Source organism: Chinchilla lanigera, unplaced genomic scaffold, assembly GCF_000276665.1.
Source record: "Chinchilla lanigera isolate Chin_1 unplaced genomic scaffold, ChiLan1.0 scaffold00034, whole genome shotgun sequence".
In the NCBI taxonomy this organism is placed as follows: domain Eukaryota; kingdom Metazoa; phylum Chordata; class Mammalia; order Rodentia; family Chinchillidae; genus Chinchilla; species Chinchilla lanigera.
The window spans coordinates 18,051,266-18,068,553 of record NW_004955435.1 but is presented as its reverse complement, the minus strand read 5'-3'; the positions used below and the strand labels follow the sequence as shown (position 1 = coordinate 18,068,553).

The window sequence follows — 17,288 nt, the reverse complement described above, 5'->3', positions numbered from 1 at the left end:
TAGTGGTCAAGTAGTGGTTTTTTGTTTTCTTGAAACTTAAATTAAAATCTGCTTTCTGGCTGGGCATGGTGGTACACACCTGTAATCCCAGCACTTGGGAAGCCGAGGCAGGAAGATTGTTGCGAGTTCAAGGCCTGCCTGCTATATAGTGAGTTCAAGGCCAGCCTCAACTACACATATGATGCCCTGTCTCAAAAAACCAAAAAGAAAAAAATCTGTTTTCTGTTTCTGGCCCAAAACAGTGTGGTCTGACACAGTTTGACAGTAAAAGACAGGAATAAAGTATATACTCTTTTTCCTTTTCTTGCAGCTTGAAAATAAGGAACTCCGAGAATTATTATCCATCAGCAGTGAGTCTCTTCAGGTCAGAAAGGAAAACTCAGTGGACACTGCTTCCCAACCCATCAAATAACTGAACTGCAGAGAGCTGCTGGAGATTGCCCATATAGGAAGGAAGTCCTCGTTTCTCCGTTTGAGTGTTGTCCTTTCAGTGTCTTGCCTCAGACTTGACTTAGAGCTGACTAAAGGTGTCCGGCGGCAGTGCAGAATCCTAGTCAGACCTGCTGCCGACGGAGCAGGTGTTGGGCGTGTTAGAATATACACTGAGTTTCACCATTCCTTTCTCTAAGAGGCTACTTTTCATTTTTATTTCTGGGACCTTGATTTATATAAACTTTATTTTCAGTTCATTTTTGTTTTTTTACATCTTTGAAACTTTGAATATTTTATTATAAGCCAATTATTTTATCTTACATTATATGAGATGATAAAATACACTTCTAACAATTTTTAAAAGAGAATTAACTTTCTAAATCTATTTGGCATAGGCTGAATTTTTTCCATCTGACAAAAGTAATATGACTGCACAGAACTACGTTGGCAGATTCCGATTTGTAGTGTCATTTATCTGGGACCTTTTGGGTCTCTGGTGCTCAGAGTTGGCACGCTCTGGTCAGGTGTCTTCACTCTGGATTTGAGAGAACCTACTACTACCATAGTCCCAGGGAATGGATCTGAAAACAAGTGATAATATAACTGTCATATCGTTCAGAGAGTGCTGAGGAACTTGCCCTGTGTATGTGCACACATACGTGCATGTAATTTAAATACCAAAAGATTTCTTTTATTTGATTGAATATAAGTAGTCTTTGGCTGGGAGGTATAGCTCAGTGGTAAAATGCTTGCCTAGCATGTACCAGGCCCTGGGTTTAGTCTCTAGCTCCTCAAAATAAATGCATAATTTTTACTTTCTAAGAAGTCTTCCATTTAGGTAGTTTGCCTATGTGTGAAGAGCAGAACATATCATAGCTTTATGTGCAGCATAGTTGTTAGATACACATATATGCATACATACATGTATATATAACTTTTATACTTAAGAACCAACACTTCTTAAAATTTCTTTACTAGCACTAATAGTTGGCTTTTTTTTAAGATGTGTTCTTTTGCATGGAAGTGTTTTTATTACCTAAAGAGAGTTGTTAACATTTATAATGTTGTGTAAGCTAACAGCAAAGCAAAACTGAGATTCAAATGCTGAGTTGTTAACAAAATTCACTTAACTCATTCTCCTGTCTCAGTTACTCGTATTATAAATTTATAAAACCCACCAGTTATGTCATCCATTTAGGTTTACCCAAAGTATCTGAAACAGTGGATGCTAAACCTGTCAATATTTTCCAGTAACATTACACACCATACTGCATGAGAGAAACAGTGTTAAAAAGTTATTTGTTAGTGCTTTGTGCTGTAAATTTCTTTTGTACTGCTCTAACGAACTAATTCCAGATGAAACAACAAAATCTCTGCAAGGTGTTAAGTATCTGATCCCTGCAGTACCGATGAACTTTGCTAGAGGGAGCAGTAGGCAGAAATAGGCATACATCATTTTAGAAATTTTCAAGTTTCTTATCTGATGGGCTGCAGAGATTTAACTGCAAATACTTCCACCCCAAAGGGACAGCATTTTTGTTTCATTTCCTAAGAGTAAATAAATTAGTCGAACTGTTTGCCTTGAAGTATGCCCCAAGTGCCCTAGGTTGTTCCCCAGTCCACTCAGGAGGCAGGTATACTGTATCATTTATCAGTCACTATGACCAGGTTTCACAGAAACTGTTAAATTTTTCCATAAGTCCATTAATATATAATATGGTGTTCCTTTACTGGCCTTATGCTCCTTTAGAGCTCTTTATGGAGTACCTTACATCTCAGGTATCAAGATAAATTTATACGTTAACTTCCCCCCTGGAAAATCAGAAGCTTGAAATTTGAGTATAAAGAGCAGGTGAGGTAAGGTGGTGCACACCTTTAATCCCAGCACTTGGAAGGCTGAGTCAGGAGGATCTCCATGAGTTCAAGGCCAGCCTGGACTACATAGTAAGTTCAAGACCAATCTGAACTACATAGTGAGATCTTGTCTCAAAAAAAAAAAAGAGTATAAAGAGCTTTCAGTGCTCTACATCATATAAACTCTAGCTAGTATCAGTGCTGTGAAGGTAATGTGTAGTTACAAAATTGAATGGATGAGGAATATTAATTTCTTTTTTGCAGTGGGTGAAGGGAATTGACTGACATGCAAAATTCTAGTATGAAATTATTTCTAATAAAAGGCTGTTTTTGAGAACATTAGTTGGTTTTTGGTTTTGTTTTGTTTTGAAGACAGTGTCTCACGATGGAATTCAGGCTGTCCTTCAAGTCACAGCAATCCTCTTACCTCAGCTTCCCAAGTGCTGGGAGTACAGGCATACACCACCACATCTGATACATTAGCTAATTTTACTCAGTAATGAGCCCAATTAGTAGGAAGTACAGAGTGGTTTTCTTGTCACCCATATAGCAACCTAGTTAAATAATTATGACAAAGTTTTCTTAAATAGTTTATAATTAGCACAGTCTATTTAGCAGAGTAACACTACAAGTAGCATCTTATACTAATAAGGTATTAATTACAGCAGTACCTTACACATAATTCAGACATTCAAGATATTTTTCAGTGTTCCTCAAAGTACAGTTCATTGACCTGCTGAAGTAGAAATTTGAAGATGTGATTCCAGGAATGTGTATTTTAAAATCTTCATGGAGCTGGGGATTTAGCTCAGCAGCACAGCGCCTGCCTGGCAAGCACAAGGTCGTGAGTTCAATTCCTGGCATGGGGAAAAAAAATCTTCATAACTTTCAGTATAGTAGTTTATAAGACTATGTAGTCTATGTGTAAAGAATTTCATTAAGAGTTGAGTTGAAAATGAAAAGGCTTTGACACTTTCCAAAGATAAGTCTGGTGAGGGAAGACAAGCAAGTGCACATCTGATATAGTATGAATCCAATGTAAGCACCTACAAGAGACAGAAGAAGACTATTTAGACTTTAGACTCTCATAAGGACAGTGAACAGCTAGGAGCACAGCTAGGAAAGGTTGGTGCCATGGAAGAAAGTATGGAAGGTATTGCCAATAAAGTCAGGTACTAATATATAATCTCCATTTCAGCTGTACCTCATTTTACAGTTCCTCAGGCACAAGGAGGGTGTTACCCAAATGGGAACCATTCAAATTTAGGCACTCTTAAATACTTTCTTAACCAACAGATTAAAATGCTTTTAAATGCCAAATACTGTGTAGAGTTCATGGCAAAATCTATAACAGGGCCAGGCACAGTAATCCTAGCACTCGGGAGGCTGAGGCAGGAGGATTATTGTGAGTTCGAGGCCAGCTTGGGCTATAACGTGAGCCCAAGGCCAGCCTGAACTGCATAGTGAGACCCTGTCTCAAAAAAAAAAAAAAGAAAAAACAAAAAACTATAACAGGGCAAAAAAAACACCAACCTCATATGTTAGAAAATTAACTCTAAATGGAATCAACTAAGCTGTAATTAGTATCTGTTTCCTACAATGATATAGCTGAGGGTACATGTACATGTAACTGAAAGAAGCAGTGCTTAATCAGTAGTTCTTTGTGCACACAAGAAAGAATGCAATTCTGGCTTTCAAATCTGCTTCCAGCTTGCACTCCTGTAATCCCACATTCAGGAGGCCACAAGTTTGAGACCAGCCTGGACTACATAGTGAATTCAAGGCTAGCCTGAGCTACAGACCCTGTCAAAAAAACAAAAAGCAAAGCCCTGCTTCCTGACCATCATTCATGCTATTCTTGTACAGTTACTAGAAGGTTGCTGTCTTGCCCATGTCAAAAGCAAGAAAAAAGAATAGGAAACACATTATGGCGCTATATATATCACTTTTTATAAGAAAATCACAGCTTTTTCTAGAAATCCCAAGCAGACTTCCCCTTGCCATATTTGCTGGACCTGTTCAGTGTCCACTTGTAACTGCAAAAAGGGCTGAGTACATAGCTGCCCCAAATAAAATCAGTATTCTGTGAGCAAAAAGAAACCATATTGAGAAAACAACTGTGTTTGGCTATTACACTGTCAAGTCCTTGGGTACAATTTTTACCAAGTATAAGCATGAGCTGATGGAATACACTGATGGTCAATAGCCAAGGAAATCGGCTGTGGCAGACATCTGACCTTTATTGGTTGCCCCAGTAGCCTAACTCTTATATTAGAAATCCTGTACCTAATTGAGGCAGTGCCTTCCTCCCTCCTAGAAAACTTGAAAGTGCCAGAAACTGTACATGTGTTCCCAGCCTCCTTTACATCTAGGAAAGATACATCTGCCTTAAACATCAAAGTTAATGATACAGCTGGACATGGTGGCACAGGCCTGTAATCTCAGCACCTAGGAGGCTAAGACAGAAGAATCACAGTTTTAAGGCCAGCCTGGATACATAGTGACTGTGTCCAAAAATCAAACAAAGACACAGTGAATGACAGAGGAAAGCAGGAAACCATGCAGAATCCTCTGAATATGATGACCAGCAACACTGGCTATTACGTTCTGCTCCAACAAGAGGCAGCAACAGTGAGGTTTTCAGTGACTGCAGTCTGCGGTGTCAGCGGTGTCAGTGGCATTAGCTGCAGTATCTCTAACAGTGATACTGGGGTTCACTGAAGCAATTCTCTCTGATGTTAGAGAAGCATAATCCCCCTTTTCTTTGTCTCCTTTTCTCTCTCATTCTTTGTGTGCGTGCGTGTGTGTGTGTGTGTGTGTGTGTGTGTGTGTGTGTGTGTTATTGGGGATTGAACCCAGGCCTTACAAATGGCAGGTAAGTGCTCTACCACTGAGCTACATCCCCAGCCCTTTTGTAAATTTTTGAGACAGTCTCACTGAACTGTCCAAACTGGCCTCAAACTTTCAATCTTCCTCCCTCAGTCTCTGAGTAGCTAGATTATAAATGTGCACCACCACATCTGGCTGAAATTACACAACTTCTAATTCTGATTTCCTGGCTGTCTTAGAGATTTTGTGAATGACTTTTTAAAACATTCTTTGTTAAAATTAACCCAAATTTCCTATAACTATAAATGCTGACTAATAAGCATAGTTTAAAAATAAAAAAGAACAAGCATGCAGGCTGGGCATGGTGGTACATGCCTGTAAGCCCAGCACTTGGGAGGCTGAGGCAGGAGGATCACCTCAAGTTTGAGGCCAGGCTGGTCTACTAGTGAGTTCAAGGCCAGCCTGAACTACCTAATGAGACCATGTTCCCTTAAAAAAAAAAAAAAAAAAAAAAAAAGCACATATTTATTTTAACAGTACTTTGGCTCCTTCATTTAGCAGTACTTCATAAATTATTTTGCATTTGTATTTTACTCTAATATCTGACACTTATACAAGGATAAGTGTAGCATTCAAATAAATTATTAAGCACAATAGTTCATCACCTAACTTAATTAAAACATTACCAGTGCTGGAGCTGGGGGTATAGCTCAGTGGTAGAACATTTGCATGCATGAGTTTGATCTTCAGCCCCACCAGAACAAAACAAAATAAAGTATTATCAATATTTTGTATTTATGTATTTATGCTCCTATCTTTCCCTACTGCCCCTGCTCCATTTTATAATTGGTTTTAATCACAGGTTTAATCAAACCTAAAATGCATATGGTATACCTAAAGGGACTTTTTTAAAAAATATTTTTAGTTTCATTCTTTTTTTGCACTTTATAGAAGTGGTATCATACTTTATGCAGTCTAAGGGCTTTTGTTTCCACTGGGTTTGTTTCTAAGATTGGTACATGTTGTAAATAGCTGCAATTTGTTTCTTTTTATTATATATATTTCATTGTGTGATAATACAGTGTTATTAAATATATCCATACCAGCTGAAAGTGTAGCTCAGGGATAGGTGTAAGCCTAGCATACACCAGCCTCTGTGTTTGATTCCTAGGATTTAAAGAAGAAAACTATAATAATAAGTTTTTTTAAAATCTATGCTAGCATCCGACTGATTCCTAACTCTCCCTCCAACTACCTCATTTATGTTAACCACATTTAAGGAGGAGTCACATTTCATGTTTCTCAGTTAGCTATCTCACTGGTATATCATGACAACTTTCAGAGTGAGTGAAAGAGTGTCGCGTGTGAAGCAGTGGAAAGAGATCAATGCCTTTCCTTCTGTCATTCTCCATGAACTCTAGACGAAGCAGAACCTTCAAGGTTCCAGTTAGCTACAACTGTACTCAACACCGCATCCAACTTCCTAGAAATGTGTGTGGGATTAATGGGTGGGTTTTTGTATGTTACTGATCCTGAGATTCATTTTTACCTTATATCATCATCTCTGAAATTGGGACATGTCTCACACAAGGTTGTGACATGGTTGATTATAAGCATATGCAAAAGTCCTGGTGATACTGGAGGAAGTCACTGTTAGCATTAGGGGCATTTGAGAAAGAATAAGAGTTTGGGCTGGGTTTTTGTTTTGTTTTGTTTTGTTTTGTTTTGTTTTGTTTTGTTTTGTTTTGTTTGAGACAGGGTTTTGCTGTGTAGTTCAGTATAACCTCGAAGTCAAAGCAGTCTTGCTGTCTCAGCCTGCCAAGTGCTGGGATTTCAGGCGTGTGCCACCATGCCCAGCTGGCTATTTTCTGTGAACTTTTCAGACATTTTATAAGTTCAGCAGAGTGCCAGTGTGAAAATGTAAAGTGTGAAACCAGACATTGTAGTGTACACCTGTAATACCAGCACTCAGAAGGCTGAGGCAGGAGGATTGCTGAATTTTCAAGGCGAGCCTGGGCTACATAGTGAACTCAAGGCCATCCTGAACTCCATAGCAAGACCCCCATCTCAAAGAATAAAAAAGTTTTAAAAGATAAAATATATTGCTAATATTTGTTCCCTCATGAAATCTACAGTTGAATAGTTTCACATTTCCTCCATAAAGTTCAATAAATTATCTTTTCTACCGAAAAAAGTACACTGATTAGGTCAGGCAGAACCAGAATAATCTCCCTCTTGATTAACCCAACGAACTACAGGACTTCATTACACCTACTATAATCTCTTTGCCATAAAAGCGATAGTGATGTGTGCTCATCCTTGCGTCCACGCTGGAGAGGAGATGCTGATACAAAGCACGGAGTCTAGGTGAGGGAAGGTTTGGTCGCCATTGTGGAATCTGCCTACCAGGATGGCTTTTAGCAGCTTAGAAGAAAATCCTGGATAAAATGAAGCACTCTTTGAGGAAACACTACATCAACCACCCATGTTATTTGTGGCCCATAAATAATTCTATGTAGAAAAATACAGATAATGAAGGAGCCAAAGAGATTTAACAAATTTTCCAATGGATGATAAAATCAGTAGACTAAAGTTTAAGCAGAACCAGTATGTCTGCATAGTTTTGTATTAGCACCCTAAGGTTGTGTCTTGGTTACTTTTCTCTCATTGCTGACACCCAGAATTAAGGAAGGAAAAGTTTATTTAGTTCACAGTTTGTACAGGTTTCAGTCCATACTCAGCTGGCTCCAAAGCAGAGTGGCACGTGGAAGAGGGCAACAGTTCATGGTGTCAGAAAATAGCAAAAGCAGCAAGAGCAAACAGGGGAGAGGAGCAAGCCTCTTTCCCTCCTTATGTTGTATATCCACCATCTGCCCACACCCATGCTACTCCATGCTCTCCTCCTGCACAGGCTCAGGATGAATACAAAGTAATGACCCTGGCTCCCTGCTGTCACATAGTTAACCCTCTAAATTTGTCAAGTTGACACAATGAACAGCATCCTAGAGCAGTAAGGGCATGTCCTTTTCACCCCAGAATGTAGCACTGCTGAGTTACTCAGTTAAGCTTCCAGACTCAAGTTGACACAGTATATCAGCCATAACAGATTGCCACAACAAATTGCCACAAGTTGGGCTACTTCAAACAGTAGAACTTGTCTTTCATACTCCTAGAGGCTAGCAGGCAAATAACAAGCTATTGGCTCCTTCTGTTTGAAGGAGAAATATATTTAATATCTCTCTGCAAGTTTCAGCTGTTTCTGACAATTCTTGGCCATGTTGTTGTTGTTGTTGTTTTGGTTTGGTGTTTTTTGTTTTTGTTTTTGTTTTTTGATTTACTGATTTCTGTCTTTGTTGTTAGGGGTTTTTTGTTGTGCTTATTTGTTTTGAGACAAGGCAGGCTGGCCCTGAACTAACTATGGAGCCCAGGCTGGCCTCAGATTTATAGTGATCCTCCTGCCTCAGCCTCCCGAGTGCTGGGATTATAGGCATGTGCCACCACACTTGACTATGCATATATCTTGTCTGTATTCAAAATTCTGTTTTCTAAGGTCATTAGTCATTGTACTCAGGTCCACCCTAATCCAATATGACTTAACTTCATCACACATGCGAAGACTGTTTCCCAATAAGCTCCCATTCTAAGGTTCTGAGTGGTCATGAATTGGGGTGCAGGGACTATTCAACCCAGTACAGTTACAAGGAAAACCCAGTCATTTTACAGTGAAGCGTGCTGGCAGACAACTGGTTAAGGTAATGCATTTCCATATCAGAGACCCCCTGCATGACACATGAGAAGAACATCATCTTTGGAGTATTCTTCCAATGCAGTCATGCATCGCTTTACTGGACGGAATAAATTCTGAGAAACACAGGCAGTTTTGTGCCATGTGAATACCACGGGTACACTCACACAAACCTAGAAAACATTGCTTTTTTTTTTGGTACCGGGAATTGAACTCAGGACTTTTTGATTGCAAGGCAGGCACTTGTGCCACTGAGCTATATCCCTGGCCACACCTAGAAGACAGTACAGAGCGGTCACTCAACACAGCTTCTGGGTGCATCTGAGACTCAGTGAACACGAAATGTATGAGGCTGCTGCCAGGATCAGATGCACACTGTGGTACACTAAATTTCTTTACAAATACAAGAACATGCTAAAATAATGATTAAAAGTATATCAGTATCTGGGAATGGTGGTGCATGCCTGTAATCCCATTCCGGTACTCAGGTGGCTGAGGCAGGAGGATCTCTTCAAGTTCAAGGCCAGCCTGGGCTACATAGCGAGACCCAGTCTCAAAAAACCAAAAAAAAAAAAAAATTGTATGTGCTAATACTTTTATAGGAGTGGCAGTGTACTAAATTTGTCTACACCATAATCACTATAAAGACGTGAGAAGTAGAACCAGGCAGGGTAGTGCACTCCTGTAATCCCAGCACTTGGAAAGCTGTAGCAGGAGGACCACCAAGAGTTTGAAGCCCATTTGGGTTATAAAAATATACAATACAGTCTTTTAAGAAATTGAATTGTGGTAGTGCACACCTATAATCCCAGCACTCAGGAGGGTGAGGCAGGAGGAGTGCCATGAGTTCGAGGCCAGGCTGGATTACATAGTGAGTTCAAGGCCAGTGTGAGCTATACAGTGAGACCCTGTTTCAAAAAGAAAAAAAAAAAAAAAAGAAACTGAACTGTATTGAAGCTTGATGATTCTCATAATAAATAGATTACAATAAAAGTCTAGTTGTTGGCTAAGTTCCCTTAATTGTTTTTAATGTTCTTTGACTTTATCTCCTGGTCTTCTGTTATCTTTTCTGCAGGTCACTTCAATCCCTTCATTTTCCTGGTTTGTTTAGGTCTTGTTTCTGAACATGAACCCTTCCATAAGTTGTACCAAAAATATCATACGAGCTATTTTTCTTTTTCTTTGGCTTGAGGGCTTTTAGCATTTTCACAGATGATTTATAAAGGTCATCTGAGGCCAGGTGTGTCCTCCTCAGAACCAGATCCGATTAAGGTCCCATCTCTTCCAACCCAATCTATGGTGTTCCGCAACTGGATTTCTTCAACAGCAACTTAGAGCTGTGAAAGGAAACCTTCCTTTCCAGAGCAGTAAGTGCAGAATGTACACTAACCCAGCCACACAGGTATTTGCTACTGTGGGGCCTCTGAAGACATCAATTAGAAGGCTTTTTAGTCTTCTGTAATCTTCTGTTATATCAAAATCATCACCAACAAATATTAGCATGGGTTTTGTTCGCTCAGGACATTTGCTGCTCTTAATATCTTTCAGAGACACAAATTTCTCAATTCCTAGTTCAATCATATCTAGAACATGCTAGTCATACATATGAACTATTACTAGGTTATTGGGCCACTTCTTTCTTTTCTTTTTTGTAGTTTTGAGACAGGGTCTCGCTCTGCAGTTCAGGCTGGCCTTGAGCTCACATTGTAGCCCAGGCTGGTCTCAAACTCGCAATGATCCTCGGGAGGCTGAGCCTGCTGGCATGTGGGCCACTTCTTATTATGGGATCCAAACATGAACAAGGAACAATCTGACTTCTTTGCAAAGAATTCCAGTGATGTCTGATCTACAAGTGGTCTTGTAATATTTTTTCTTTTTGTGCAGAACTTCATATGATTTCCCCAGTGCATACACATCTTTCAGTACTTGTGTCACTGTTGCATTTGCATTTCCCCCTTTAATCAGCATGGCATTTTTAAAATTTTTACTCAGTTTTGGTTCTCTCTTCTCAAGGAATCTGTTGGCCCTTTTTGCTTTGGGCTTTATAACTCAGTCCAAGACGTCCATCACTACCACAACCTCAGCCAAGACCCCATCTTTAAATGCAAGTACTTTTCTAAATAAAATGGGGATTGGTACTGGGGATTGACTGCAGGGCCTCTCACATGGTAGGCAAGCATTATATCTTTGAGCTATAAACTGGGTGTGATAGTGCATGCCTGTAATCCCAGCATTTGGGAGGCTGAGGTACGAGGATTACCTTAAATTTGAGGACTCATTATATAGCCTGGACTGTATGGTGAGTTCAACAGCCTGAACTACATAGTTAGACTATGTTTTAAAAAACCAAAAACAAACAAGAACTACCATATATATATTATATATGGTATATGTATATGTGTGTGTCTATATATGTACATAATTGAGCTATATTCTCAGTACTTTATAAATAAACAAAATAAATAAATAAATAAATAAAAATGAAAATTTATAAGTAATGAAAGTATTATGTCACACTGCAAATGGCAGTACATTTTCTTACTGGTGGTCCATTAGTACTATATATCTTAATTTTATTTTATTTTTTTTTTTTTTGGTTTTTCTTCGGTACCAGGAACCAAACTCACAACCTTGCGCTTGCCAGGCAGGCGCTTTGCCGCTGAGCTAAATCCCCAGCCCCAGTACTATATATCTTAAAGTAGTCAACACTGCCTTAGATTCAGTAAGTGAAATTTATTGTTAATATTTATTAAGTATTTACTGCTTATGTAAGTCAATGTCCTAAATGCTTGGGTGTTGTGTTTTATTTTGTTTTTTCCCCTGTCCAGTACTGGGGACTGAGTTCAAGGCCTCACAAATGCTAGCCTACCACTGCACTACATCCCTAGCGCTTTATATCTTATTTTGAGACAGGATCTCTCAGTTGCCCAGGCTGACCTTGAACTTGTGATTCTCCCACCTCAGCCTCCACATTCCACCATACTTGGCTCCTAGGTGACTTTGGGCAGGGGAAGTACTGGGGGTTAAACCCAGGGCATTTGCACTGAAGGCTACATTCCTAGTTCTGCTATTTTTTATTTTGAGAGAAGACTTCACTAAATGGAGAAAATGCCCAGTCTAAACTGAAACTTATAATCCTCTGATTCAGTCTCCCAGAGTGCTGGGATTATGGGTGCATGCCACCATGTCTGAATCTTGAAGTGACTTTTGAGGATACAATGGTGAACCAAACAGAAAATTGAAACTCATGCTATAGTTCTGCTTAAAATCATAAATGTGTTAATTTTGGATAGCAATACACGTAGTGAGGACAATAAACAGGCTAATATTATGAAGGGTGATGTTGCTAGTGTGCGCTTTTACACTAGAAAAGGGCTTTGTGAGCTGATGATATTTGAGTTGAAAACTAAATGATGAGAAAGTCCCAAATAAGTGGTGATTCAGGGGGAAAAGCACTCCAGGCAGACGCAACAGTAAATTCAACGGTCTTGAAGTAGGAACAAACTCATAGTGTCTGGGGAAACACGACATTGCAGATGAGGCTGGAGAACTAGATGGGAACAAGATCATTTAGGGACTTGTTGGCCATAGTTCAAATCTTTGGACTCTATGCTAAGGACAAGAGGTTTTCACTGGGATCTAATTCAAGGTAAATTAAAAATATTCTTGTTTTGTTTTCCTTTTTTCCTTTTTTTTTTTTTTTTTTTTTTTTTGAGACAGAAGCTCACTGTGTAGCCCAGGCTGGTCTTAAACTCACAGTAATCTACTGCCTCAGCCTCCCAAGTGTTGGAATTACAGGAATGTACCGTCACTCCCAGCATTAAAAACATTCTTGGCCAGGTGCAATGGTGACTATACTTCCTGCTGGTGGGGAAACTGAGGCAGGAGGGTCACTTAAACCTAGGAGTTGGAAACCAGCTCAGGTACCATAGCAAGACCCTTTTTAAAAAAAATTAATAAATTATTGGGCTGCAGTGTACAATTGCAGCTCAGTGGTAATGCTTGTACAGTATTTAGCACAGACAAAGCTCTAGATTCAAAACTCGGCACCAAAAAATTTGTTTTTTGTTCCATTTAGTTAACTGACTCCGAAAACTATAATGTTATACAGTAATTCAAGTTCAACAGCTAAGCATATGTACATAAATCTTTCTTTAAGGGCATTGTTGATATTTTATTTTTAAAATTTTATTAGTACATGTTTGCAGTAATAATGATTATGTTCATCATGGGGGGTTGGTATATTGTGGGAATTAACACATTCTTTTTCCTTCCCCCTCAATCCATCTCTTAGTCTTCTTTCAATAATGCTGATTTTATTTTATTTTTTTGAGACAGAGTCTCACTATGTACCACAGGTTGGCCTTGAACCCAGAGCAATCCTTCTGCCTCCCAAGTGCTGGGATTACAAGCATGCACCACTACACCCAGCTATTTCTTATACAGGAGTATTTAAATTTTAATTTTTTTACACCAGGGTTATTATTTTATTGTGTTGTTTGTTTGTTTTTGACTAAAGCCAGGGCCTTCACACTAAGTTACATCCTCATAGGATTTTTTTGGTTTTGTTTTGTTTTGGGGATTTTTTTGCGGGAGGAGACAAGGTTTCTCTGAATCACTGAGGCTGAGCTTGAATTTGCAATCCTGTTGCCACAGCCTTCCAAATGTTGGGAGTACAGGCATGTGCAGTTTAGCAATTTTGGGAGACTGTCTCAAAATGAAAAAATAAAAAGGGGCTATGGATGTAGATTATTGCAAAGACCCTGAGTTATTAATCCCCAGTACCCACTCCCCTAAAATTTCTTAATTAGCTATCACTGCTCAAGAAAACCTTCTAAATATCTAAGGGCTTACCTTTCACTTCCTTCTTTCTTGTTTTGTTTTCATGTCTGTTACTGTGGATTGAACCCAGGGCCTTCCCACTGAGCTATATCCCCAGCCCTTTTTTATTTCTATTTTGAGATAGGGTCTTGTTAAAGCACTAAATTGCCCAGGCTAGGCTCAAATTCACAATTCTTCTACCTCATGCTCCCAGAGTTCTGGGATTACAGTCATGTCACCATCCCTGACACTTTTGAGACTTAAATAGACTCTAGGGATATGGTAATATGCTGACTGACAATTGCAGAGAATAAAACAACCATAATCAATTACCTACTTAAGTTTCCCAGGGCAGAAAAATAAGTGTGATGAATAGCTAAAAATAATTCATTCAATTTCTTCTCTGATGGCTGTTCCCTAGTGGACTAAAGATCTTGCTTAAGTCCATGTCTGCCCCTTTGTATAGAAGATGGTTTTCAAGTGCTTTCATAAACTTGAGTTTTAATTAACTGGTTTAAAAGAATTTAAAATGCAAACTACATTTTTTTTTGCCTTTTGATTTGACTTCAAAATTCATCTAGAAAAAAAAGCATTGCTTTTGAATGTAGGGATCTTCTAAAAATGAAACTTACCTTTACTTATGGGTTGTAATGATCTGAAGAAGAAATCATTTTACCTAGGGATTTGTTTATTTATTTATTTATTTATTTATTTATTTGTCTTTTTGAGACAGGGTCTTGCTGTGCAGTTCAGGCTGGCCTTGAGCTCACTTTGTGGCCCAGGCTGGTCTTGAACTCACAACCATCCTCCTGCCTCAGCCTCCCTAGTGCTGGGATTACAGGCATGTGCCACCATGCCTGGTTTACCTAGTGATTTAAATCAGATTACTCCACTTGTTCCCTTCTCTAATGCATTAGAAGCTAAAAGTTATACTTCTGCATTTATACATATTCACATTTTATGTTAAATGTAAATCGATACTGCCAGGCATGGTGCTGCATGCCTGGAATCCCAGCGGAGGCAGGAGCATCGTGACATGTAGGGTGTTGCTTTGCAGTTCAAAGTGGCCTTGAGCTCCCTTTGTAGCCTAGGCTGGTCTCAAACTCAAAACCAATTTTTTTGTTTTAAAGTCTCTAAAAGTTGTAGAAGTCGGGCATAGTGGCACATACCTGTCATGCCACCTCTCTGGGAAGTTCAGGCAGGATAACCACAGATTCAAACCCAGTATGGGCAATTTAGGGGCCTATTAAGATTCTGTCTCTAAATAAATAAATAAATAAATGCTGCATGTAATGGTAGAAATCGAGTCTTTATCATGTCTTATTAACAGAAATGGTAAAATATAAAAATACGGTATTGACACAGTATCGTTAGAATACCATTGGTAGTGATGCAATTATGTTTCACGCTTTCCTTTGATGTGATATTTGAGAATATGTGCTCCCAGACCTACTGCTACTTTTAGCCAGCTTCACATGACCTTGCATCATCTAGTGCAAGAACCCAAGACGGTTTTTCTGTAATATTAGGTTTGAATATCCTGACTAGATCTATTGCCAGGACAGGGAGGTCTATATTTAATAATTCAACAAAGGAAACAACACAGCTGGTTTGAAATGTTTTACATTGTGTACTTCTCCAGCAGAACATTCCAATTTGTAACACCTTCTCATACTGCTATCCAATTGTGTTCATTTAAGAAGTTTCCTTGTAGCCTGGTATGGTGGTGCACGCCTGTAATCCCAGCACTCAGGAGGTTGAAGCAAGCTTTCTGTGAGTTTGAGGATAGTCTGGGCTATATAGTGAGTTCAGAACCAGCATGCAGTACACAGTGAAAGGCGGGGATATAGCTCAATGGTGCAAGTGCCTGCCTGGCAAACATGAGGTCGTGAGTTTGATTTCTGGTACGAAACAAAACAAAAACAAAAACAAAAAACAGTGAGACCCTGTCTCAAAAAACCAAAACATAAAAAATAAATAGAATGAAGAAGCTGAGCATAGTAGTGCACACCTGTAATCCAACTACTCTAGGAGTCTGGAGTAGAAAGATCACAAGTTTGAGAAGCTTCTTTGAGAGTTGTCTAGGTCAGGTACTGTCTAGAAGCAGGGATACAAAGATGAATGTCAGAAGCCCTGTCATAAAATGTCAAGGGTGAACTATGAAATTGTTGAAAGTGAAGCAACTATCTGTGCTTAGGAAAGTGTGGGAAGGTATCAAAGCAAAGAGGCAGCACTGGAGAGGTATGCATGGGACTGGACCAATGGAGAGAAGCTCTTGGAACAGAAATGGGGTACTGCCTCTTCTTAAGAGTTCAGAATGGTTTGTTCAGAACTTGTTCAGAGTCCTATGAACACTCTTCTACTGGGCATCTTTCTTTCATGCATTTATTTTAATATGTATGTTTAGATGTCGTTTTGTGATTATTTAGTGACACTAGATTAAAAGTTCCAAGGATATATAGTTCAGGGGTGTAAGCACCTTCTTGGCAAGCGCAAGGTCCTGAGTTTGATTCCTGGTACCAAAAGAAAAAATAAATAAATAAAAGTTCCTTGTGGATAGGAATGTGTCCATTTTTCCTACTACGGTATACTTCATAGCTATTACACATACAAGATGCCAAATAAATGTGATAAAAAATGTAGGGAAAGCTGGCACGGTATTGTACACTTACCCCAGCATTCTGGGCAGTGGAGCCAGGAGTATCACGAGTTTGATAACAGCTTAGGCAACTTACCAAGACCCTGTCTTGAAATTTAAAAAACAGAAATTCTCATTTCCCTTGGAAGGTTTTATAGTTTCAGTTTATGATAGTGACAGTAGATAAAATGTGACACATGCATAGGCTTGGGAGCCACATACAAAGAGTTTGATGTGTATATAGTATCTCACCGAACAAAACTAGTGGGCTGGGCTCATGGAGGGGAGAGGAAGCAACACCAGCCACTGGGAGTTTCAAGAGACAAACTACACGGCAATCAAAGCTACTCAAATAGCAGCTCTCAGAAGACCATCTGTGGCAAGCTCTGCCTGTCATAGCCCTGATCTCTTCTGAAATGATCTTTCCTAGGCATGTAAAGGGAAGCTCAGCAGAGAAAACCGCTATACTTTACTACTTTAAGCAGATTTTTTTTTCCCCCTCCCAGAGCCATGCCTTTGTTTGCAGAGGTCTGCAGTGTTTCTGGATAACCAACTCAAAAGTACACCTAAAAGTACATTTGATATGCAGTATTCTTCTCTCCCTTAACCAGGCTTCTTGCTCCCCGCAATTGGACCCTGAGATTGTAAAGAGGAAAGCGGGTGGGAGAACTCTCCGCAAAGTGACTGGCATTAGCCAATTCTGCTAAATGAGAGAGACACCGAATCCTGAAAAGACTTCCTCTCATCAGAGGCGGGCTGGAATTTTTTATTGTTTGGAAGGGATAATCCACTGAATCGTTCTGAGGTCAGAATTACCCATCTCCCTTGTTCTCTTCTCTGTTTCTTCATTGGATGAATCATCTCTGACCAACTTCCAATCTTTTAATTACAATTACTGATTCCAGGCGGTTTGTTTTGTTTTGTTTTGTTTTGTTGAGATAAAGTCTCCCTTTCTACCCCCGATGGCCT

The 17,288-nt window shown here is 39.4% G+C and overlaps 1 protein-coding gene and 1 pseudogene across 2 annotated transcripts in view; one reads left to right on the top strand and one right to left on the bottom strand.

The window, feature by feature from the left end:
* The window catches only part of Sike1 (suppressor of IKBKE 1), a 9,995-nt gene extending 7,869 nt beyond the window's left edge, over nt 1-2,126 (top strand). For both annotated transcript variants that reach the window (XM_005389015.2, XM_013516466.1), the window contains exon 5: nt 311-2,126. In XM_005389015.2, coding sequence (XP_005389072.1) covers nt 311-412 — 102 coding nt within the window. In that variant the 3' untranslated portion in view covers nt 413-2,126. The remainder of the gene's footprint in view (nt 1-310) is intronic.
* Nucleotides 2,127-9,876: 7,750 nt separating this feature from the next.
* LOC102030470 lies at nt 9,877-10,927 on the bottom strand (annotated as a pseudogene).
* Nucleotides 10,928-17,288: the final 6,361 nt, after the last annotated feature.